This window comes from Phocoena phocoena, chromosome 3, assembly GCF_963924675.1.
Source record: "Phocoena phocoena chromosome 3, mPhoPho1.1, whole genome shotgun sequence".
In the NCBI taxonomy this organism is placed as follows: Eukaryota; Metazoa; Chordata; class Mammalia; order Artiodactyla; family Phocoenidae; genus Phocoena; species Phocoena phocoena.
In genome coordinates this window covers 162,245,106-162,267,126 of record NC_089221.1, presented here as the reverse complement: position 1 = coordinate 162,267,126, position 22,021 = coordinate 162,245,106, and the positions used below count along the sequence as shown (strand labels likewise).

The window sequence follows — 22,021 nt, the reverse complement described above, 5'->3', positions numbered from 1 at the left end:
CGCATAAGGCTGTACAGGTGCAGAGAAGTGGCTGGATTCTGGGAACATTTGAAGGTGGGGAGAATTGGATTGCTGCAGGACAGAGGGTGAGGGAAAGGAGGAGGGATGAGGGCCCCTTTGACCCCCCCCCCTCTGTTTTCACCTGTGCACCTGAAGGTCAGGTCACGCTGGTGGCCATATGGGACCCAGCCTGGCTCCTGCAGGGCACACACTGATTCCTCCCACCTCGGAAGGCTGTGGGAGGACTCCTGGATGGGGAGGAGGGAGGGGCACAGGTGTGCGGGAGTCCTGGGGCTGGGATGAGGGCTACCAGTGGCAGGCGAGACGATGTCCCCAAGAGGTGACCGGTGCCTTCGGTGATGGCCATTGGGGGCTTTGGACACAGGGCCTGGTCGGTGTACAGTGGAGGATCATGGGGGGTGGTCCCAATGAAGTGGTGGTCTTGAGCCAGCCTGAGTTCCCCCACATGGGCGCTCACTCCCTTGGCCTCCCTGAAGGCCTGTGTTAACCCGCTTCAGGGAGGCCTGCCAGGTCCTCAGGGTCACAGAGAGCAGCAGGTGGCCCTCAAGCGGGAGTATGGTGAGGCCTGAGTGTGGGACAGGGCAAGAGAAGCGTGCTGGAGGGCCTGGGAAAGAGAATCGCTGGTCCTGGGCACGGCTTACTGGTGCTCACCTTGCCCCGTGTTGCGGACACAGCCTGGTGGGGTGAAGGAGCCCAGGATGGGCAAGGGCATCCAAGCGAGGACGAGGGATGGGGACACGGGGCCGCTGCGGCCCTACTCGGGTTCAGGTCAGGCGGGCGCCAGGCAGACACCCCCTCCACCCCCCGGTCGCCCCCCTCCCCCCTCCCCCGCGCCTGGGTTTCCTCCACTGGAAAATGAGCCAGATCGCTGGCCCGGCTCCAGGACGCGGCGCGACAACGCCAGGACTTGTACGCCTGAGGTCGCCGCTGCTGCCTCCGGGGGACCCAGCTCCTGCGCGCCCCGGCCCCGCGTCCCTGCGGGGCGGAGCTAGCACTGGCCCCGCCCCTCCGTCCCACGGGCTACGGCCAGCGCGCCCCCGGCCCAACTGCGGCGCGTGACGCGGGGCGCGCGGCTCCGGAGGCCACCGTGGGCGGGCGCAGACTGCCGGGACGACCGGGAGCGGGAGGCATGGCGGCGGCGGGGACCGCGGCGGGTTCGGCGGGGCCTGAGCCCATGCCTAGCTACGCGCAGCTGGTGCAGCGCGGCTGGGGCAGTGCGCTGGCGGCTGCGCGGGGCTGCGCGGATTGCGGCTGGGGGTTGGCGCGCCGCGGCCTGGCCGAGCACGCGCACCTGGCGCCTCCCGAGCTGCTGCTGCTGGCGCTCTGCGCACTCGGCTGGACCGCGCTGCGCTCGGCGGCCACTTCGCGCCTCTTTCGGGTAAGTGCTGCTGGCGGTTGGGACGTGGGGGTCCCGGGCTGGGGGGCCGGGATGTTAGGGAGTCCGGGGCGGGGACCCAGGGCCGCCGCGCGCCCCTTTATGTCTCCGCGGACCAGGGTGACTGGAACGTGGCGAGCCTCAGGCTGGAGGAGCTCGGGACGCGGAATCTTGGGCGGCCGCGTGCCCCTCTGGGTCAGGGCGGGGTGGGGTTGCGAGTGGATGTGGGGGTGTGGCCGGGCTGGGGGAAGCCTGGAACGTGGGGACCCTGACAAGGGTAGGATGCTCAAGATGTGGGGGAACAGGTCCGGTCAGTGCGGGACAAGGGGGCCCCGGGCGGTGGGAGGGCCTTGTCTGCTGCGCACTCTTTCGGACCTAGCGGAGCTGGGTATAGAGGAGCGGAGGACACGGGCAGGGAAGGCTCGGCGCACAGGGGCTGCGTGTGCCTTGCGCCTCCGGGTCATTTGGGGCGCGCTCGGAACCGGATCGGTGTCCGGGGTCGGTGCGGCGGCGGGACTGGCTCGTCCGCTGCGACCGGGAAGAGGCAGGAGCTGCCCAGTCGCTGCCGCTCGTCTGTCTGGAGTCAGCGCCACCCTCCGATCAAGGGATGCAAAGGCCTGGGCTCCCTGGCCACGCCGTGTTCGCAGGCTTTGGGGGAGGTGGCACGGCCTGGGTCTGCGAAGCTGGACTGTGCGGGCTCCAAGGGGTCGCCACAGAATTGCTCAGTTTCCGGCGAGCCTGGGAAGGCCACCTCCCCAGCTGGAGAGTGACTGTGGGGTGACATTGGCGCCTGGCCTCCCTCCCATCCTTGGGGAGGGGTCGCTGCTATGGGAGCTTGTTGGAAGGCGTTTGGGCTCCAAGCTTGGCTGTGACTTCCCTGAGGACCAGCTGGGGTCACTCCGCCCGTCTGACTGGAGGTGGCAGGGGGTGCAGGGACAGAGTGCCTGGAGCCAACAAAGGGGCCTTTCTCTGCTGGCTGGGCAGAGGCTGGCCCTTGTTAAGTCAGGGATGGTGTGTTGTCTGGCTGCCATTGTCCCCACTCCCACCCCCATATGACCCACATGGGGGTTAGAGACCCCAGCCACCACGCTGCTCCAGGGAGGGGGAGGCAGGCATGACTATGGCCCCTCCGTAGGTGAGCCCTGGTCCCAATCTTGCTTTGTTGCTTCCCCCACCTTGCCAGTTTCCAGCTGGGCAGTGGGAGGTCCAGGAGGACGAGGGCCAGAGCCCAGGAGGGGGATATGGTTGCTCTGGGACTACCAGGGTGGAGCAGGCTTCCTCCCCACGTTCCTGAGGGAGCTGGGTGGGGGACAGCAAGGTCACGGGCCCCTCACTTTTAGAATCCCTGGACGTCGGGCACTCACTCCAGTTCGTGGCTCGCCCTTCCCAAGAAACGGGCGGAGGGGCTGCCTCGTTCTCCAAAGCTCATCTTCTTGGCAGTCGTGTGGTTGCCAGGGGTTACCGGAGCTGGCTCTGGCTGTCTCCATGGCGACTGTTGGTGCTCCGGCCCCCTCAGCCGCTCCTAGGGGAGGGGGGCGGGGCTTGGCCGGCAGCTCTGGAGCCCTGCCCCCAGAGAGATCGAGGCTCTGCCCCCAGGACTCCAGGGGCGCAGGGTCCCTGAAATTCCTCCATGCCTCACCGTTGCATGCTCCCACTTCTTTTGTCCCCTCCCTGCTGTCCCCTCAGGTCCCCCCATCTGCGATGTCCTTTCCTTGGCCCTCTTTCTTCCTCTGCCCCATCCTCTCTTCCTTTTCTCCCCTGAGTTCCCATGTCCTCCCCCACCTACCCACCCCATCTTCCCCAGCCCCCGTTCCTCTCTGGTCTCCCCAATTCCTCCTCTGAGGCACCCCCTTCCCTCAAGTTCCTCCCCCATGGGGATTGCTAGGGTTCCAGCCCCCCATGTTCCCCCGGATGCCCTCATATTCCCCTCCAGTTCACTCCCATTGCCCCTTCCAAGTCTTCTCTTAAATCCTTCTTCCTTTCTGTCATACCTCTAGCTCCCCCTGAGACCCCCCAAGCCCCCCAGTCCCCTGGACTGACCCCACTGGTCTCCCTTGCTTTACACCCACGTGTCCCCCTCCTCCCCTCACAGCCTCCCCTCACATTTCCGCCCAGGTCTCCCCCATCACTCCCCTCCCCTTGCGGCTGCGGCTGGACAGCTGGGCCCTAAGTTTAGCCCTTGGCAGGTACACGTGGGCTCTGGTTACTTTCCAGGAGGCTGTGGGTACCGGGCCCGGCACTGCCTGGCCTGGGGAGTCCCTGGGCCTTGGTTTCCCTACCCTGGAGGAGCGGCCCTTGGCTACCAGTGCTGATGGCCGCCCGCCTTCTCACCCGTAGCCCCTAGCCAAGCGGTGCCGCCTCCAGCCTAGAGATGCCGCCAAGATGCCTGAGAGCGCCTGGAAGTTTCTCTTCTACCTGGGCGCCTGGAGCTACAGCACCTACCTGCTCTTCGGCACTGACTACCCCTTCTTTCACGACCCACCCTCCGTCTTCTATGGTAGGGGACCTGCAGGGATGGGGCAGGTTGGGGGAGGGCCCTGTTCTGAACTCAGAGAAGGGTACATGGGGGAGCTGGACACTCATCAGACATCCCATGCTGGATGTCTGCTCTGAGACAAGGGCGATGAAGGGGCCCTGGGGCCAGAAAAGGGGGCACCTGTCCCTGTCAGGACTCAGGGAAACATCCTAGAGGAGGGGACCCCTTGTGTGGGCCCAGGCAAGCAGTCCAACACGTGCAAAGGCCCTGGGGCTTGCATGAGCTTGATAATATGGGGACGAGAGGAGGATGGCAGGAGCTTGAGTTTCGTCCTAAATGGGATGGGTTTGTGGATTATAAAAAACCTTCTTCTGGCTGCCATGTGGAGACAGATGAATCTTGGGTAAGGAGGGGAGCTGGGCCCAGGGGTTAGGCAAGGGACCAGTGTGGTTTGGACCAGCTTGGCAAGGAGATAAAGGTGGTGAGAGGTGGCTGCATCCATTGATTGGATTCGACGTGGGTGTCATCAAGGCCTGAGCTCTGGGTGGGATGGGCAGGAATTTGACTGCAGTGTCCTCTGTTACCAACCGGCAGGCCGATGTGGAAAACTCAGTCTGCAACGAGGGGTCAGGCTTCTCTACTCTTGTGCTGACCACCCAGACCGTGTATCAGGGACACACATGGACATGTTTCCTGCCGTGTGATATAAACATCCTGGGAGGGCTCCTGGTGGCACCAGGGAGCTGGGCATGGGACCCCTGCGCTGCCCCTGTCTGTCTTGTGACCATGCTGCCCACGTGGCCACTTTTCCCGTGTAACACACGCACATTTCCCGTGTCATAAATCCCTAGAGGGGAGGTTTGAGCTGTCATTCAATTTTCCTTTATGAGAATGAACTGTAATTGAACTCTGTCTCTGTAATTGAAGTTTCGAGCATGGAGTTGCCTCTGGTTCCTGCTTATAAATTATGCTGTGATAGCACACTTACAAGTTAGCTGCTTCTCTGCAGGCACGCTTATTGAGTACCTGCTGTGTACCGGGTGCTGTGCTGACACAACTGTGAGTAGGTCAGAGAAAGCCCCCCACCCCTGTGTTTTGGGGTGACAGATCTGTTAACGTGAAATAGGAAATCTGTTAACGGTGATAAGTGCAGATGAGAAAACTTGAGTGAGCAGAGGAGCATGGGTTGTGGGGTGTCTAGGAGGTGGGGAGGAGGGCATTTTCTACAGGGATGGGGATGGTCCCACCAAAGGTGACTTTTGAGTGGGGACTGGGAGGAACCTGGGGCAGATGGGAAATGCAAAGGCCACTGTCGGACAGACACGCTACTGGCTGGTCAGAAGCAGCAAGGAGCCCAGTCAGGTGGGGTGGGGGCAGTGGGGGTCTTTTCCATAGGGCCACGAGCAGAGGGGGGACGTTGACAGGACGACCTAAGGGTGGGGCTGAGGGCAGGAGCCCGTGTGCTCTGCCCAGGACAGGGTTGTGGTGGGGAGAGAAGTGGCTGATTTAAGAAATGTTTTGGGGCTTCCCTGGTGGCGCAGTGGTTGAGAGTCCGTCTGCCGATGCAGGGGACACGGGTTCGTGCCCCGGTCCGGGAGGATCCCACATGCCACGGAGCGGCTGGGCCCGTGAGCCATGGCCGCTGGGCCTGCGTGTCTGGAGCCTGTGCTCCACGACGGGAGAGGCCACAACAGTGAGAGGCCCGCATACCACAAAAAAAAAAAAAAGAAAAGAAATGTTTTGAAAGCAGAATTGATAGGATTCACTGCCAAACCATAGGTGGGTGTGAGAGAGAAGGAGGGTGGGGCTGACCCCAGGGTCTAGGGGGCTGAGGGTGGGGCAGGTTTGGGGGAGACCAGGAGCTGGGTGTGGGATGCCCAGGTGGCTGATCCTGGAGATCGGGGAGGGGGATGAGGCAGGAGTGACATGGAGAGGCCAGAGCAGCAGGCGGGGTGTGCGTGGAGACGAGGTTGGAGGTCCACAGACAGAGCCCGGCCCACCTCACCCCGCAACATGCAGGGAGGTGCAGACGCAGCCCAGATGGGGAATTATCTGCTGCCCTCTTCCCTCTGCCCCAGATCTGGGGCCCAAAGCTGGAGAGGGGGTGCTCTCCACTGTAGCAGTCTCGCCAGTGTGATAGGTGGAAAAGAGGGTGTCCCGTTTCCATAGAGGGTGCCTCCGCGTCCCTTCCTTCTCAAGAGGGACAGAGACACTTGGCAGGTGTGGGGAGGCCCCCCTCTGCTGACTGCAGCACTGCCACAAGGCTGTGCACGGAACGTGGGGGGAGACCCAGCCAGGAGTGTGAGTTTTGCTACTGAGCCCAATTGGGGAGCCCTGGACGTGTTCAAGTGGGGGGGATGAGTGATCTGTCAGGTGTCTTTCTTTTTTTTTTAATTAGGTAAAATTTACATAACATAGAATTAACCATTCTATTTTATTTATGTATTTTTGGCCGCACTGTGCCGCTCGCTGGATCTTAGCTCCCCGACCAGGGATCGGACCCGTGCCCCCCGCAATGGAAGCGCGGAGTCCTAGCCACTGGACCACCAAGGAATTCCCAGAATTAACCATTTTAGCCAGTCACAGAAACACAAATATTGTGTGATTCTACTTATGTGAGGCACCTAGGCTCGTCAGATGCATAGAGACAGAAAGTAGCATGGTGGGTGTCAGGGGCTGGGCAAGGGGGAGCAGAGAGGGAGTGTCTAATGGGAACAGAGTTTCAGTTTTACATGGAAGAACTTTTAGAGATTGGTTACGCAACAGTGTGAATACACCTAGTGCTACTAAACGTAAAAATGGTTAAGATGGTAAATTTTATGTTATGTATATTTTTACCACAACTTTTAAAAATTCACCATTTTAAAGTGAGCAGTTCAGTGGCATTTAGCACGTTCACAGTGTTGCGTAAGCACCGTGTCTATCTAGTTCCGGAACATTTCCATCATCCCGAAAAGGAGACCCGTCCCCATGAGCAGCTTGCCATCCCCCCTCTCCCAGCCCCTGGCAACCATTAATCCGCTTTCTGTCTCTATGGATTTGCCTGTTCTGTGGACATTTCATATACATGGAATCATTGGTTTGTGATTGCATGTGCCCGTTTGTGTCCGGCTTCTTTCACACAGCGTAATGTTTTTGAGGTTTATTCACATTGTAGTGTGTGTCAAGCCTTCTTTCCTTTTTAGGGCTGCATAATATTCCACATGATGTGGCTACACGAAACGTGGATTTACCACATTTTGTGTACCCAGTCACCTGCTGATGGACATTTGGGCTGTTCCCCTTTTGATGATTGTGACTAGTGCTGCTGTGGACATGAGTATACGGGGGTCTCTTGAGTCCCTGTTTTCAGTTTCCTTGGGCACAGGCCAAGAGTGGACTTGCCAGATCATGGGGTCTGTGTATTCACAGCCATCGAGGCTGCTGTGGGGAGAATGGACAGTCGGGAATAGGCTCTGGAGGCCGGGAGAAGCTGGGGCAGCGCTGGGAGGAGATGACGGTACCTGGACCAGGGTGGGGGCAGTGGGGGCAGGGCAAGTGAGTGGAGGTGGGGACCGAAGAGGGACCCCCAGATAGAGGTCCAAGTGGATCTCTGTTGCAGGCAGGACCAGGGTACAGACGAAGGGCTGTCACTGAGGTGGCAGCATAGGAGGCATCTAAGGGATAGCTGGCCTCCAGGGGGACTTGAGGGTCTAGCTCCAGATCACTGAGGCTTGGAGGGGGAGGGACGGGAGACCGGGGATGGAGCCCAGGGAGGCCGTTACGGGGGATGGACAAAGAAGGAGCCGCAGACAGCAGGGCACGGTCTGGAGTTCTAGATCGATTCGGGCAGAGTCCTCGGTGATGGACTGAGGAGGGGAGGCGGAGGTGGTGGGGGGAGCGATGTCCCCTGGGAAGGCATGAGGCCTGAGTGCGGGTGGGCGCATGTGCAGGGGCAGGGGGCAGGAGGTGGCCGCAGGAGGGGAGGTGGAGCCAGGCCCGCTCTGCGGGAGAGCCCGCACTCATGGGCGTTGGAAAGTGTGTGATTTCTGCCTCAGCTGCTTGGCCGGCACAGCAAGGCAGGTGGCAGCCTCCATGGGTTTGGGGATTTGCTGGGAGGGCGGCACCCAGGACCGGGTGTCTTGAGTGAGCCTGGTAAGAGAAGATGGGGAAGGGGGCCTGGGGCACAGTTGGAAATTCTGCGAAGGACCAATTTCAGGGTAGGAGCACCTTTTTCTGTAGATCTAGAACTGTTCTAAAAAGTAATGCCTATTCATAAACAATGATGGGTGGAGAATGGGTAACAGAAAACCAGCGACCAGAACAGCTGCAGAGACGCGTGGCACGCCCAGCATGCAGAGGACCCATGCGCGGCTTGAGGGAATGCTCGGGGTCGCCTGTGGGTCCCGGAGGCCCTGCAGGTCCCTGACGGCATGGTCTGGCCCTCCCCAGGCTGGAAGACGGGCATGGCGGTACCACGGGACATCGCAGTTGCCTACCTACTACAGGGAAGCTTCTACGGCCATTCCATCTACGCCACGCTGTACCTGGATGCCTGGCGCAAGGACTCAGTGGTCATGCTCATCCACCATGTGGTCACCTTGGTCCTCATTATCTCGTCCTATGCCTTCCGGTGAGTCCAGGAGGGGACAGGAGGGTGGAGGGCACTGGCGTGAGCAGTGGCAAGAGGCTGGCACAGGGCAGAGGCTGATGCCTGGGTGGGGGGTATGGGGGTGTCTGTGGGAGAGGTTTCTGAAGAGAGATTCTGAAGTGATGGGGCAAAACAGGTGCAGAGGGGCACCACCTGCCCCTACCCCATCTGTCCCCCTCCAGCTCCTCCTGGATGGCAACCTTGGCTGGGTCACAAAGCAAGTGTTTACTGAACACCTGCCATATGACAGGTGCTGCTGGGGGCACAGCCGTGAGCACAGTAGACAGAACGTTATGTTCCAGAGCCCACTGTGGCCACCACACGTGGTCATAGTTCTTCAAGGCAGAGCCTGTGCAAACCACAGCATGCTGTATGTGTAAAAGCCACCTGATTCCAAGGGTAAAGGAGAGTGAAAATATCTTGCAGTCCCTTTGTTATGTCATTTACATGTTGAATGACGACATTTCAGATATACTGAGTCAATTGGAATATATTATTAAAATTAATTTTACCTCTCCCTATTTACTTTTTTTTTTTTAAACGTTGCTGATAGAAAATTTAAAACGAAATTGGGATTAGCAGATGCAAACTATTATAAATAGGGTGGATAAACAACAGGGTCCTACTGTATAGCACAGGGAACTATATTCAATATCCTGTGATAAACCATAATGGAAAAGAATAGTAAAAAAAGAATGTATATATATGTATAACTATAACTAACTATAACTAACAGCAGAAACTAACACAACATTGTAAAGCAATTATACTCCAATAAAGATATTTAAAAAAATAAAAATTGAACATGGAAACTCAAAAAAAAATTTAAAAAGAAAATTTAAAACAACATATACAGCTCATATTCTATTCATTTTTTAAAATTTATTTTTATTTATTTATTTTGGCTGTGTTGGGTCTTTGTTGCTGCGCGCAGGCCTTCTCTGATTGTGGCTAGTGGGGGCTACTCTTCATTGCAGTGTGCGGGCTTCTCATTGTGGTGGCTTCTCTTGCTGTAGAGCATGGGCTCTAGGCGCGTGGGCTTCAGTAGTTGCAGCATGTGGGCTCAGTAGTTGTGGCTCACGGGCTCTAGAGCACAGGCTCAGTAGTTGTGGCGCACAGGCTTAGTTGCTCTGCGGCATGTGGGATCTTCCCGGACCAGGGATTGAACTGTGTTCCCTGCACTGGCAGGTGGATTCTCAACCACTGCGCCACCAGGGAAGCCCCTCAAATTCTATTCTTGTTGGACTAGCTGTGCCCTCCAGCACAGTAGCTGCTGGCCACAGGTGGTCATGTCAACTTTAATTAAACTTAAATAAAATCACACATTCTGTACCTCAGCCCAGTGTGTGGCTGGTGACTCCTGTATTGGACAATGCAGATTTAGAACATTCCTATCATTCTTGAAAATTTATTAGACAGCCCTGCTCTAGAGGGTAGAATCAGATAACAACCCCCCCACAAAAAAAAAAAAAAAAACCATGAAAGAAAAGGACTAACAGTTTGTTTGAAGGTGATCACTATGGAAAATTCAAGTCGGAAGATAAGGACTGCAGAGGTGGTGAGGTGAGGTGGGGTGGTCAGGGGTGACAGGTGAGCCGAGACTGGAAGTTGGTGAAGGAAGGCTCCGGGAACACCAGGGATGTTAGGGGATGAGAGCAGCCTGTGGCTGTCAGGAGGGCAGAGTGGGCATGAAGACGGTGACAGAGGTGCACAGCCACATCCAGGCTGAACTCAAGCAGCTGTGAGGCGGAAGGCTGGATAGGGACGGCCCTTCAGCCTTCGTCAGATCCTGGTGGGGGTGCGGCCTTTCCCAGGCAAGCCTGCAGTTTGCAGCAGTGTTCAGGTTAAATGTACAAACCTGGGGGCATCAGTGAGGCAGTCGTGTTGAAAGTGTGGGGTATCTGGACACAGAATGACCCAGGCCTGTGAGGGTCAGGGGTCATGGAGGGTCAGAGGTCACAGAGATGAGGAAGGATCAGAGAGGGCACTTCCAGGGAGGTTCCTGAGCCTGGGGTGTGGCTGCCACAGGACGGGTGCAGCCTGGGTGTTACTGCTGACCTAGCCCTGTGAAGGGGGGATGGGCAGGGCAGATGGGCCAGGGAGGACAGCTCTGAACAGACCCACGGGAAGCCTGGAGGGGTGGCCCAGGGGGCCTGTGCTTGGGAGCCTCGGTGCGGATAGGGGTCCCGGGGTAACCAGCCCTCTCTCCTCTCCCGATTTCCTCCTCAGGTACCACAAGGTGGGCATCCTTGTGCTCTTCCTGCATGACATCAGTGACGTACAGCTGGAGTTCACCAAGCTCAATGTCTACTTCAAGTCCCGCGGAGGATCCCACCACCGGCTTCACGCCCTGGCTGCAGACCTGGGCTGCCTCAGCTTCAGCCTCAGCTGGTGAGCCGGCAGGGGAGGAGGCGGGCCTAGTGGAAGGGGAGGGGACCTGGTGGAGGTAGGCGGGGCCAGGCCGGGAAGGAAGTGGGGCTTATGAGAGTGGGCGGAGCCAAGCAGGAAGGAAGTGGGTCCTAGAGAGGCGGGTGGGCAGGGAAGGGGTGGGTCCTGGTGAGGTGGGTGGGGGCTTGGTGAGGTGGGAGGGGCCAGACAGGGCCAGGGTGATGTGGGCGGGGTCTGGTGGGACAGCAGAGGGCACGAGTTGGGAATAAGCAAGCTGGGCAGGAAAGGACAGCACAGGAATGGAGACAGCTGGGCAGGAATGAACAAGGGTGGGGTAAGGAGACATGGATGGGTGAGGATGTGCAGGGGCAGATGGATGAGTCCACACGGGACAGGACAGGGACTGGGGGGAAGGGAGGGGGCTCCCCTCCCCCTCTCCCCCACAGCCTCCTCGACGCGCCCCTCCCTCCTGCAGGTTCTGGTTCCGCCTCTACTGGTTCCCGCTCAAGGTCCTGTATGCCACGAGCTACTGCAGCCTGCGGTCGGTGCCTGACATCCCCTTCTACTTCTTCTTCAACGCACTCCTGCTGTTGCTCACGCTCATGAACCTCTATTGGTTCCTGGTGAGTTGGCGCTCACAACTCCTCACCACCCCTTTCTCCTCAGATGCCAGTCCTGTCCTGGTCCCCGTCTCCAAGGGGCGCTCCAGGTGCACGCCCTTCTCACGCACTCCCAGGGAGGAGGGGCATGTTAGGCAACGTGCAAAGGGCCGGTGGCAGGAGCACCCAGCCATCAGGAGGGCAGCGAGGTCGGGGACGGGGCTCTCTTCTCACCTGTGCCTTCCCCTCCCACAGTACATCGTGGCTTTTGCTGCCAAGGTGCTGACGGGCCAGGTACGCGAGCTGAAGGACGTGCGGGAATATGACACAGCAGAGGCCCTGAGCCCGAAGCCCAGCAAAGCTGAGTGAGTGTGGAGGGGCCCCCAGCCCTAGTTCATTCCTTAACCACGTCTGTCTGATCGAGCGCGCTCTGTGGGTAGGCCCCGGAGACACGGCAGCGGATGAAGCTGATGCCGACGCTGCCCCCCCCGCCGCCGCCCCGGAGCCTGCATCCAAAAGAGAGACTGCAATAAAGGCATGGACAATGTAGCGACAGGGTTAGATGCTGTCAGGACAGACAGCGAGGAAGGTGGGGGTAGAGAGGTGAGGGGTGAGAATCAGGGTCTCGGTGGTGGGAGCCGTGAGGGCCAAGCCCAGTGCTGAGGATCAGCTGTTTTCCAGGCCTGACGGCAACCTTTAAGCAGGTGGCAGTGGAAGGGGGCGGTGAGGGGGTGCCATGGGCGGCCCAGGGAGCCCGGGCTCTGTTCGGGCTAATACTCCCTGGTCCAGCGGGGCAACCACTGGTCAGCCAAGCAGGAGATGGGGCCGGGGGTTCGGGCCCAGGTGGGAGTTGTAGGGATGACGGGCCAAAGGGGCCTCTTCGACTGTCCTGGAGGTAGGGGCCTCGGGACTGCCAGCCCTGGGATGTGAGCCAGATGGCACCCAAAGCCCCTGGCCTGGAGGGGCCCCAGGAGTGAATGGAGGCAGGTTGGGATGACCAGCAGGGTCCAAGGTGCGCAGCGCCTTGCAGTCAATGTGAGGAGTGGTTGAGCAGCAGTGAGATGGGGGCTGCTGAAGGCTCGCAGGGCGCTCCCCAGCAGACCCTCTGATTTGACCCCTGGGAGGTCATCAGTGACCAACCTGGGAAAGATGGTTTTGGGGAAGCAGTGGGCTCAGAGTGCAATGAGGTGTGGGTCAGAACGGGCAGGGAGGAGGATGAGAGAAGCAGAGATTTTTTAGAAATCTCCTTGAAAGACATGAGAAGGGGAGCAAAGAACTGGGGGAATTGCCAGAGCAGCCAAAAAGCCAGCGCCCAGGTTAGAGGGGAGTCAGGCAGGTGAGCAGGGATTGTGGACACAAGAGGGCTGGGCCGCAGGTGAGGTCACCCCAGTGGTCAGATCCCAACTCTGGTGTAGAACTAACCAGACTTGCTTTGGATGTAGGTGAAATAGAAATAAAAAATTCAAAGATGACCCAAGACCTCTGGCTCGAGCTGCCATTTACCAAGATGGGACTCAGGGCAGGGCCATGTGCACCGGTGGGGGTAGGGGGTTGGGAGTCTAGTTTTGAGGGTGTCGGATTGTCGATGTCCAGCGAACGTGAGTTGGGAATTGCGTGTACAGGTCAGTGAGGTCTCACCAAGGAGTCTGACCAACCCTCAGAGGCTTCCAGAAGAAGCAGTGATTAAAGAGAACTCCAGGGGTGAGGTTGGGGAGGCACCTGCTTGGCTAAATCTAAAACTGAAAGACCTTTCTGCTGTAAAACAGTGAACTCCTAGAGATGTCCTTGTAAACGCAGAGCCCAAGGCAAAGAGCAAGCCAGACAACCTAGCTCCACCCTGCTCCCTGCTCTGTCTCCCCCAAGAATGTCCAGCCAGAATGTGAGTTGGGAGGCTGGCGCCTCCAGCCCCAAATGACAGCATTCCCACTAGGATGGCAAAGAACAAACTCCATACAGAAATGACAGGGGACTGGGGACATGCTGCCATGGTTGGCCCCATGGGCACCACCCGCAGAACCTGGTCCCTAAGGATGGCTAGAGTTAGCACAGTTGGGTATAAAACAAGATGGGATAAAAAGCAATGAGAATGTGGAATGTGCCACAAAAGAGCTGGTCAGGACACCTCAAAATCGCCAGGTCATGGAAAACAAGAGACTGAGGAACCATCTCAGCTCAGATTGACTGAATGCAATGTGGGATCCTGGACCAGAAAAGGGACATCTGTGGAAAAACTGGTGAAATTCAAATAAAGTCTATGGTTTAGCTCATAGCAATGTTCTAGCATTGGTTTCTTAGTTGTGATAAATGCACTGTGGAGATATAAAATGTTAATGTTCGGGGAGACTTGGGCAAGGGCTACCCTGGAGCTCTTTATGCTATCTCTGCAAATCTAAAATTATTCTAAAATGAAAAGTTTATTAAAAATGTAAAAGGCATGAGAGACCATGAAAAACAGCATTGGATGTTAAATATATTTCTTTCCTAGGGCTGCCGTAACAAAGTACCACAAACTAGGGGGCTTAAAACAACAGAGGTTTATTCTCTCACAGTTCTAGAGACCAGAAGTCTGAAATGAAGGTGTCAGCAGAGCCCCTCTTGCTCTGAAGGTCTAGGGGAGGATCCTTCCTTGCCTCTTCCAGTTTCTGGGGGTTCCAGATGTTTTTTGGCTTGTGGCTGCATCACTCCAATCTCCATTTCCTGTCTTCAGATGGTCTCTCTGGCTCCTATAAGGACATTTGTCACTGGATTTAGACCACTCTGATCTCATCCCAAATTCCTTCACTTAATTACATCTACAAAGACTCTTTTTCCAAATAGAGTCACAGTCACAGTTCTAGAGATTAGGATGTGGACATATCCTTTTAGGGACCACCATTCAACCTATTATAGATGTTAAGTCTCCAACGATTAGATACAGCTGAAAAGAGAATCAGTGAATTGAAAGCTGTGGAGAAATTACCTAGGATGCAGCCTAAACAAATGGAAAATATGACAGCTAGAATAGTAAGAATATGTGGCTGAGTCCTAATAGGAGATAGATAGACAGGGAGAGACAACATGAGAAGACATAATGCTGAGAATTTTTCCAGAAAGTGACAAGACATAAATCATAAGCAGGATGAATACAAAGGCATCCGCGCCCCAGACACATCATAGTGAAATGTGAAACAGCCACAGAAAAGAAGAGATGACCTACGAGACAGTGACAGACTAACAGCAACGAGGGAAGCTGGAAGACTGGAGTCAGATATCACCTCAAATGCTGAAAGGAGGTAACAAGAAACCGGGACTCTCATACACAAGTTTAAAAACAGTTACTCAAGAGAAAGGATACCTGTTGGCTTGCATGAGATCCTGGGTTTGGTCCCCAGCATCCCCACCAGAAAAAAAAAAAAAGGATATCCGCAGGAACAAAAACTAAGAAGGCTTACCATTCACAGATCTTCTCTAGGAGAATATTTCAGAAAACTACCCCAAGAGATAGATCAGCAGAGAAATTGATACATGTCTGGGTAAAAAAATTTTTTAATGCCTAATTTGAGAGATTTTAAAAAATTAGAGCTGAAATATTTAATATTATTGAAACAGGATTGGTGGCTTTGCATTTTGCAGGAGGGTAGGGCATTACCTTTGGGCTATATTGAGTATTTATGTTAACACTATTAGGGTGTAGAGGGGAGAATGGAACCAAAAACAGGTACAACAAAGTAAATGCAGGAAAGGAAAGCTAGAAAAAGCAGGGTAAGTAATGCAGAATGAGGGTAGAATCTCAAGTATTGCACATGCAAATAAACACACATGGAATAATCATGACAATTACGCGACTGGGCTTTTAAATAAATCCACCTCTGACCTGGTCAAAAGACTTCAACTCCAGGATAAATAAAAGTTGTAAGTAAAAAGACAGGAGGAGAAAGTCAGGTGTAATTTTTGATGTGAAAGGATCCGCGTGATGCAGCCCTAAACCGTGGCAAGATGGGACCGCAGGAGGTAAAGTCCACGTTGCTCATCAGGCAGCTCCGAAGCAAGAAAAGATGTTCTTTTTAAGCACAGGAACACTTCTCAAAATTGAAAAAAACCAGGGGCAACCTCAGTTGCTCAGAACCAGGATCGTGCAGACCATGTATGATGAAGATGCAGTTAGATTTGAAAACAGTAAGAAAACAATGACTGAGAGCCACTTTGAAGGACCCCAGTCTTCCATGGCAAAGCAGCACTGAGGACTTCTTTGCTCCTGCTGGTTCTCTCTTCTGAACCCCCCTCCATGGGGCCCCTCCTGGACCTCTGTCTTCGGCCCCCTGCAGTAGCCCCTGCACCCGGGTCACGACCTCGGTCTGAAGCCCCCATCGTTCTCTTGGGCTGCTGGGAGCGCCATCCATTGGGGGCCCTCACCCCGCTCTGGGTCTGCTGACCTGCCCGAGGCTACCCCACCCCTCCGTACACCGGCTTTCTCCTCCGTGACACTCTCAGCTGCCCCCGCTGTATCTGAAGAGCCACGACCCACACATCTGGTCCTCGCTGCAGCACTCATGGGGGCCAGGGGTCCTCAGCGATGCCTGGGCAGTGCCTGATCTCCTGAGACTCTTCCTTCTCCTCGGCCACCAACTGTCCTCACCATTGTCCCCTCACCCGATGACTTGGCTTCCGTGTCCCCAGGAAAGCAGGGGTAGCCAGATGAGGACATCCACCCTCTAGTGCTGGCTGGCTGCTTTGGTAGATGGTCCATCTCCCTCTGAGGCCACCGTCCCGGGCCACCGATGTCCACCCCTTTGCCTGCTCAGGGACATTCTGATCAAGAAGGGAAACCTCCTCTCTCCGCTCCGCTTACAGCCCAGCACCCCCTTCTCCTCCCTTCTCGAACCCAGCTCCCTCTGGGGTCTTCCCCCCACCACCCCGAGACCACTCCTGTCCGCTCCGCTGATGCTAAACAAATCTGGTGGTCACTCCCCCCCCCCGCCTTATTTTGAACAGTTTTATTGAGATGGAATTCACACACCATGCAATTTGCCCATTTGCCGTGTAGAAGTCAATGTTTTTAGTCCATTCACAGAGTTGTGAAACCATCACTGCGATTTTAGAACATTTTTGTCACCCCCGCAAAAGAAACCCCATACCCAACCCAACCTCTCCTTTTGCAATCGCCAGTCTGCCTCTGCTCCCTGCTTCCCTTTCTATTTTTTTTTTTTTAATATTATTTATTTACTTGGTTGCACTGGGTCTTAGTTGCGGCTCGCAGTCTCCTTAGTTGCGGCACGTGGGCTCCCGCTTCACTTTTTAGTGCCTTCCTGCTCCGCGTCTGGCCTCCCCCTCTCCCAGGGCCCTTTCACTTAATCCACCCCGACTTCCAAGTTTCTCTCCCAGCTCACAGTGCTCCTCTGAGTGCCATTGTCTGTGTCAGCGTCTGCTTGACATTCCAAGCACCTTCTAAATATCCAGAATCAACCCCCATTCCCACCGCAAACTACCTCTCGTGAACATTTGTCCATCGCAGTTGATGGCAACTCAGGGTGAAAACCTTGCAAAACCCTAGGGAGCCCCCCTTCTCTCCCTCTCCTCCTTATCCTCAAGGAACCATCCAGAATCCACCCGAGTCTCTGCCTGCCCACATCCCCCTGCAGCTTCCACCCTCGTCCTGATTTTCTCTTTCCCGCTGTGGTGCACTGAGACGAAAAAGTGTAAATCTGATTCTGCAGAGAGGCCATCTCGCCCTAGTTGGGTACTCCCCTCCCCCGCAAATACACTGTTTTTTGAGGAGGGAGGGGGCACTTGGAAGCTTGTGCAGAAAAACAAACCAGAATCACCACAGGAAAGCTCTGATAAAGAGGCACAGGGCAGGGGTACGGATCCTTGGAGGTATTAAACCTTCTATAGAAGTATAGGAATTAAAACAGTGGGAACAGAGCTGAGCCCATCAAACTTTAGCAAAGAAGCATCCCGGGAGGGAAGAACTGTCAATGGGGACGCTTGCTTGGTAACCATCTTTATCTCGCATGAGCCCCCAGTGCAAACTCCCAAAGCATCAAAGATGTTGATGCAGAAATGGAAGCTGTGCAATCAAACAAGAGTCGAAATGAGAGACTGCCGTCCAGCAGCTGAACTATGAGAAGACTCAAGAAGCTGGGAACCCCACCTCTGCTCTGTCTAAAAGACCAACAGGCCAAGCTGAAGATACAGGACAGATGGGAGGTCCAGGGGGGGGCTTATCTCTGATCTCCCAGATAAAGGGCTCCCGTGGTGGCAGCGAGAGAAAACAGCAGCCCACGGAGAAGCGGGCCGAGGGCGGGAGGTGTGCTCCCAGGAAGGGGCATCCAGTGGCTCCAGCCCCAGGGAAGAGGAAACCGAAGTGACTGAGACCATCTTCTCCAGGAAAGTCTTTACGTTCTCATATGGAACGGTGTCTGAGCTAGAGTGCTCCACAAACCAAGGGGCTGCAGGGTACGGTAATGCACATACGCTAGTATCTGAGGATACACAGAAGTCAAAGGTGGTAGATCCCTAGGAGCCGCTCGGTTGAACTGTGAGTTTTCTATGCTTTCTGAGGTCTAGATCGTGAGAATATATAACTGGCTCAGAAAACTTAATACAGTTGTACATAAACTAGACTGTAGAATTCACTTCAGCAGAGACCGATGGACCATGTGCAAAGGCACGAAGAGTTCTCATACGTGGGAATAGGAATGGTCAATGGCCGTGACCATAAGACTGCGGGGAGATGCTGTCTTGGCATCAGCAGGCTGGCCAGTTAAACGGGACACAACACCGAGCAAGTGATGGCAATAGCGGTGAGGGGCAGGGGTTGAGTCCAGTAAGGTGGACCTGGGCAGATCCCCAAGGTGCAGGTCCCCTCCCAGTCGGAACCCCAGAGACCTGCCACTAACACAGGCAGGGAAGATGGAATTAAGGAGAGCATCAGTGCACATGGGAGCGATCTCGGTGGCACATTTTTGGAAAATTGAGGTGCAGGAGAAGACATCTTCGTAGACAGTTTGAAATATGCAAACCATGAACGTCGTTTAGACGTTAGGGGTCTTTCTCTGGGATCTTACAGTACTGGTTCGTTTTAAAACACCACATAACTTGTTTTAAGGCCATGGAAGCAAAGTAGGGGCTGCGGCAGGTGTAGACAGAGGGCAGTGGATGGAGAATCATGGGCTGGGAAGCCTTTCCTGGTAGGGCCATTGTAGTTGGGGAGGAGCCTGCCCGGTGGGATCGCCGGGGGCTCTGGCCAGTTCTGCCTCCCTGAGAGAGGAGGAGGATAAAGTGCTGGTCCAGGTCCAGGCGATGGGCTTAAATCAGGCAGAGGTTGGTAGGTGACTTTTGCCCTCCAGCAGCCGCGGGTGGCCCAGGGGGGAGGGGAGAGGAGGGTTTAATTGTGGGAAGGAGCAGGGACCACTTGCCCAGCAGGCAGATGGCAGGGTCTTTTGGCCTTGTGGGCTGGGAGGAAGAATGGGGCGGGGCTGGGAAAAGGAGGGCAAGGAGGGCGGGACGGTGGTGGGAGGCGCTACGTGGTGGCGTGGGGTCCCTAGGCTAACCTGGGCCGGTTCTGGCTCGCAGGAAGCCGCTGAGGAATGGACTGGTTAAGGACAAGCGCTTCTGAACCCCTCGACCCCGGCCCCGCCGCCCAGGACCCAGCCCCACCCAACCTCGCCCTCGGGGACCAGCCACGCGGCTCCCCCATTCGCTCCCTGTACCCTGGCCCTATCAGGCTCCGCCCCCGCCGCAACCCACCCCGCCCTGGCCACGCCCGGGACCCCTGCCCCGCCCCCTCGAGACCCCGCCCCCGTGATTGGTCCCTATTCGACTTCAGGATCGCGGCCACGCCCCCCGAGACCCTGACCTGGCCCAGGTCTTTCCAGGGACCCCGGTCCCGCCCCCAGCCCGCAGGTCCCGGAGCCCAGCAGCCCCTGAGCACTCGCCCGGCCGCCGCCTGTGACGAAGATGCCACCGCTGTGCCGGCGTCCGGGCCGCCGCGTCCTTCTTCTCCTACTGGCCATGCTGCTGCCCTCGTCACCCCCGGCCCGCGCCCCCGCGCCCCCGGGCCCCGCCGCCGCCCTACTCCAGGCTCTCGGGTTTCCCGACGTGCCCCGGGGCGCCCCCAAGTCCCGGCCTGTACCCCCTGTCATGTGGCGCCTGTTCCGCCGCCGGGACCACCAGGAGGCCAGGGCGGGCCCTCGGAGGACACCCCTGGGGACTACCCTGCGGCCGTGCCATGTGGAGGAGCTGGGGGTCGCCGGAAACATCGTGCGCCACGTCCCGGACCGCGGTGAGTGGGATCTGCGCTGGGGGCGTGGGTCTGGGAGGCCGATACCCCGCTGGGCGCCCCGAGCCCGCCACGAGCCTTCAGCGGCGCGTGAGGAAGGCCGGAGAGCCCTGAGGGTCGCCACCCTCCCCGTCCAGCCCGCAAGCAACCTGGGCCTCTGAACTCCCTCAGCTCCTCCGCGTGGACACCTGCCGGGACAGGGGATGGGGTGGGGGAGTGGTCCGAAGGCCAGGCTCCCTTGCACCGAGCAGGGCCCCTTGATTGCAGCTGAAGCCCTGCCCCCACTCCATCCCACCCCCTCTGCCGCTTCACACCACTTGATGCCTTCCTGCAGATGCCACCCTCCCTAGCATCGCTTCCCCACTGGCCCCGTGCGTTCGCTCATTTCCCCCCCACACCACCTCCCCACCCCCGCCTATGTCCCCAACGGCGGGCTGGCCGCCCTACACTGGTCGGGGCCTCTTCCTTGCAAGTGACGCCCTGCCCCCACTCCATCTCCCTCACCCACCGCCGCTTCACACCATTTGACGCCTTCTAACAGATGGTGCGACCCCCAGCTCCGGTCGCTCACCTTCCCCCGCTGTCCCCAACCAAGACCCATTCGCGGGCCGGTCGGCACCGAGTGGGGACCCAGCGCCAGCCGAGCCCTCTCCCCTCCTCCCCAGGCGCGGCCGCCCGGCCCCCGGAGCCCGCCTCAGCTGCGGGACAGTGCCCTGAGTGGACCGTCGTCTTCGACCTGTCGGCCGTGGAGCCAGCCGAGCGCCCGAGCCAGGCCCGCCTGGAGCTGCGCTTCGCGGCTGCAGAGGCGACGGCGGGGACGGTGGGCGGCTGGGAGCTGAGCGTGGCGCCGGCGGGCGCGGGCCCCGGGCAGGTGGTGCTCCGCCAGGCGGTGTCCACCCTGGGAATGCCGGTGCGCGCCGAGCTGCTGGGCGCCGCCTGGGCCCGCAACACCTCGGCGCCGCGCAGCCTCCGCCTGACTCTGGCGCTGCGTCCCCGGGCTCCCGCCGCCTGCGCGAGCCTGGCCGAGGCCTCGCTGCTGCTGGTGACCCTCGACCCGCGCCTGTGCCACCCCCTGGCCCGGCCGCGGCGCGAGGCCGAGCCCGCAGTGGGCGGCGGCCCTGGGGGCGCGTGTCGCGCGCGGCGGCTCTACGTGAGCTTCCGCGAGGTGGGCTGGCACCGCTGGGTCATCGCGCCACGCGGCTTCCTGGCCAACTACTGCCAGGGCAAGTGCGGGCTGCCCGCCGCGCTGTCCGAACCCGGCGGGACGCCCGCGCTCAACCACGCGGTGCTGCGCGCGCTCATGCACGCGGCCGCCCCTAGCGCCGCCGCCGGCCTGCCCTGCTGCGTGCCCGCGCGCCTGTCGCCCATCTCCGTGCTCTTCTTCGACAACAGCGATAACGTGGTACTGCGGCATTATGAAGACATGGTGGTGGATGAGTGTGGCTGCCGCTGACCGGGGGCGGGCGGGAGAGGTAAACAATAAACACTGCGTGGTCCGCTCTGCTGCCTTCTCGGGTCTTGTCACCTGGGAGTGGGGAGGGAAGCAGCTATGTCCATCACCATCGACCACCAGGATGGTGGGTGGAGGTCCTACAAGTGACGCCGCCGGCGCAGCCTTTCCAGAGCCCATCTCTAGGGGGCCCAACGTCTAATGTACACGGGCCCCAGGAACTGACCCTGCGTAGGCCCAGATTCCCCCACTCCCATCCCTGCTGCACAGGTTTGGCCCGTCTCAGTTTTGCCGATGAGGTGGCTCCGAATCCCCCACCCCCAACCAGGCAGAACCCCAAACCAAGTGCTCTGCCACCCCCTGTAGTTATCCAGCCCCAGTGTGAATGCAGAGCTGTTTATTAAGATTTTATTGGTGACAAAAGAAGTTAAAACAACAAATTGACTGAAAATCAAAAAGTTACATTGCCTTGGTACAGATGCTTCTTGATTTGGGGGACTCATAGCAACTGTTGCTAAGGTGGAGAAAAAAGCAAACAGCACAAAGCAGAGGCAAAGCATTCCAAGGAACAGAACAGGGTGGGTGGGTGTGTCACCCATGGGGACAGTGCACAAGGGGTCATAGCAAAAACCTATCCAAACTCTATGCAGCTACCAAAAGAAGTGGGAACCGAAAGCACTACAGCAATGGTAATAAATAAGAGGCCTTGCCAGAAGGAAGGTGGCCTGTGTGTCCCCCATCTCTCCCATGTACCAGCTGGAATCTGGAGGCTTTGGGATAAGGCACATGGGGAGGGGGATGCTGGGGGTCAGGGTCATCAGG

General features: G+C 57.6%; 2 protein-coding genes across 3 annotated transcripts; both read left to right on the top strand.

The window, feature by feature from the left end:
• The first annotated feature begins 1,150 nt into the window (after positions 1 to 1,150).
• Positions 1,151 to 19,086, top strand: CERS1 (ceramide synthase 1). 2 transcript variants are annotated; one of them, XM_065874633.1, is made up of 7 exons: positions 1,151 to 1,399; positions 3,734 to 3,893; positions 8,304 to 8,484; positions 10,732 to 10,893; positions 11,366 to 11,513; positions 11,745 to 11,854; positions 19,044 to 19,086. In XM_065874633.1, exons 1-7 carry the CDS (start codon positions 1,151 to 1,153, stop codon positions 19,084 to 19,086), a joined length of 1,053 nt encoding a protein of 350 aa, XP_065730705.1. The 2 variants fall into 2 exon arrangements, with proteins under 2 accessions (XP_065730705.1, XP_065730706.1); XM_065874634.1 differs by lacking the exon at positions 19,044 to 19,086 and having other exon boundaries at positions 10,777 to 10,893; positions 11,745 to 11,858.
• Positions 19,087 to 19,427: 341 nt separating this feature from the next.
• On the top strand, positions 19,428 to 21,202 carry GDF1 (growth differentiation factor 1). Its single transcript, XM_065873793.1, has 2 exons — positions 19,428 to 19,752; positions 20,415 to 21,202. Exons 1-2 carry the CDS (start codon positions 19,428 to 19,430, stop codon positions 21,200 to 21,202), a joined length of 1,113 nt encoding a protein of 370 aa, XP_065729865.1.
• Positions 21,203 to 22,021: the final 819 nt, after the last annotated feature.

Coding starts and splice junctions, on each gene's coding strand:
- GDF1 (XM_065873793.1), top strand. CDS start 19,428: ATGCCACCGCTGTGCCGGCGTCCGGGCCGCCGCGTCCTTCTTCTCCTA. Junction 19,753..20,414: donor GCGCCACGTCCCGGACCGCG/GTGAGTGGGATC, acceptor CCTCCTCCCCAG/GCGCGGCCGCCCGGCCCCCG.
- CERS1 (XM_065874633.1), top strand. CDS start 1,151: ATGGCGGCGGCGGGGACCGCGGCGGGTTCGGCGGGGCCTGAGCCCATG. Junction 1,400..3,733: donor CCACTTCGCGCCTCTTTCGG/GTAAGTGCTGCT, acceptor TCTCACCCGTAG/CCCCTAGCCAAGCGGTGCCG. Junction 3,894..8,303: donor CCCACCCTCCGTCTTCTATG/GTAGGGGACCTG, acceptor GGCCCTCCCCAG/GCTGGAAGACGGGCATGGCG.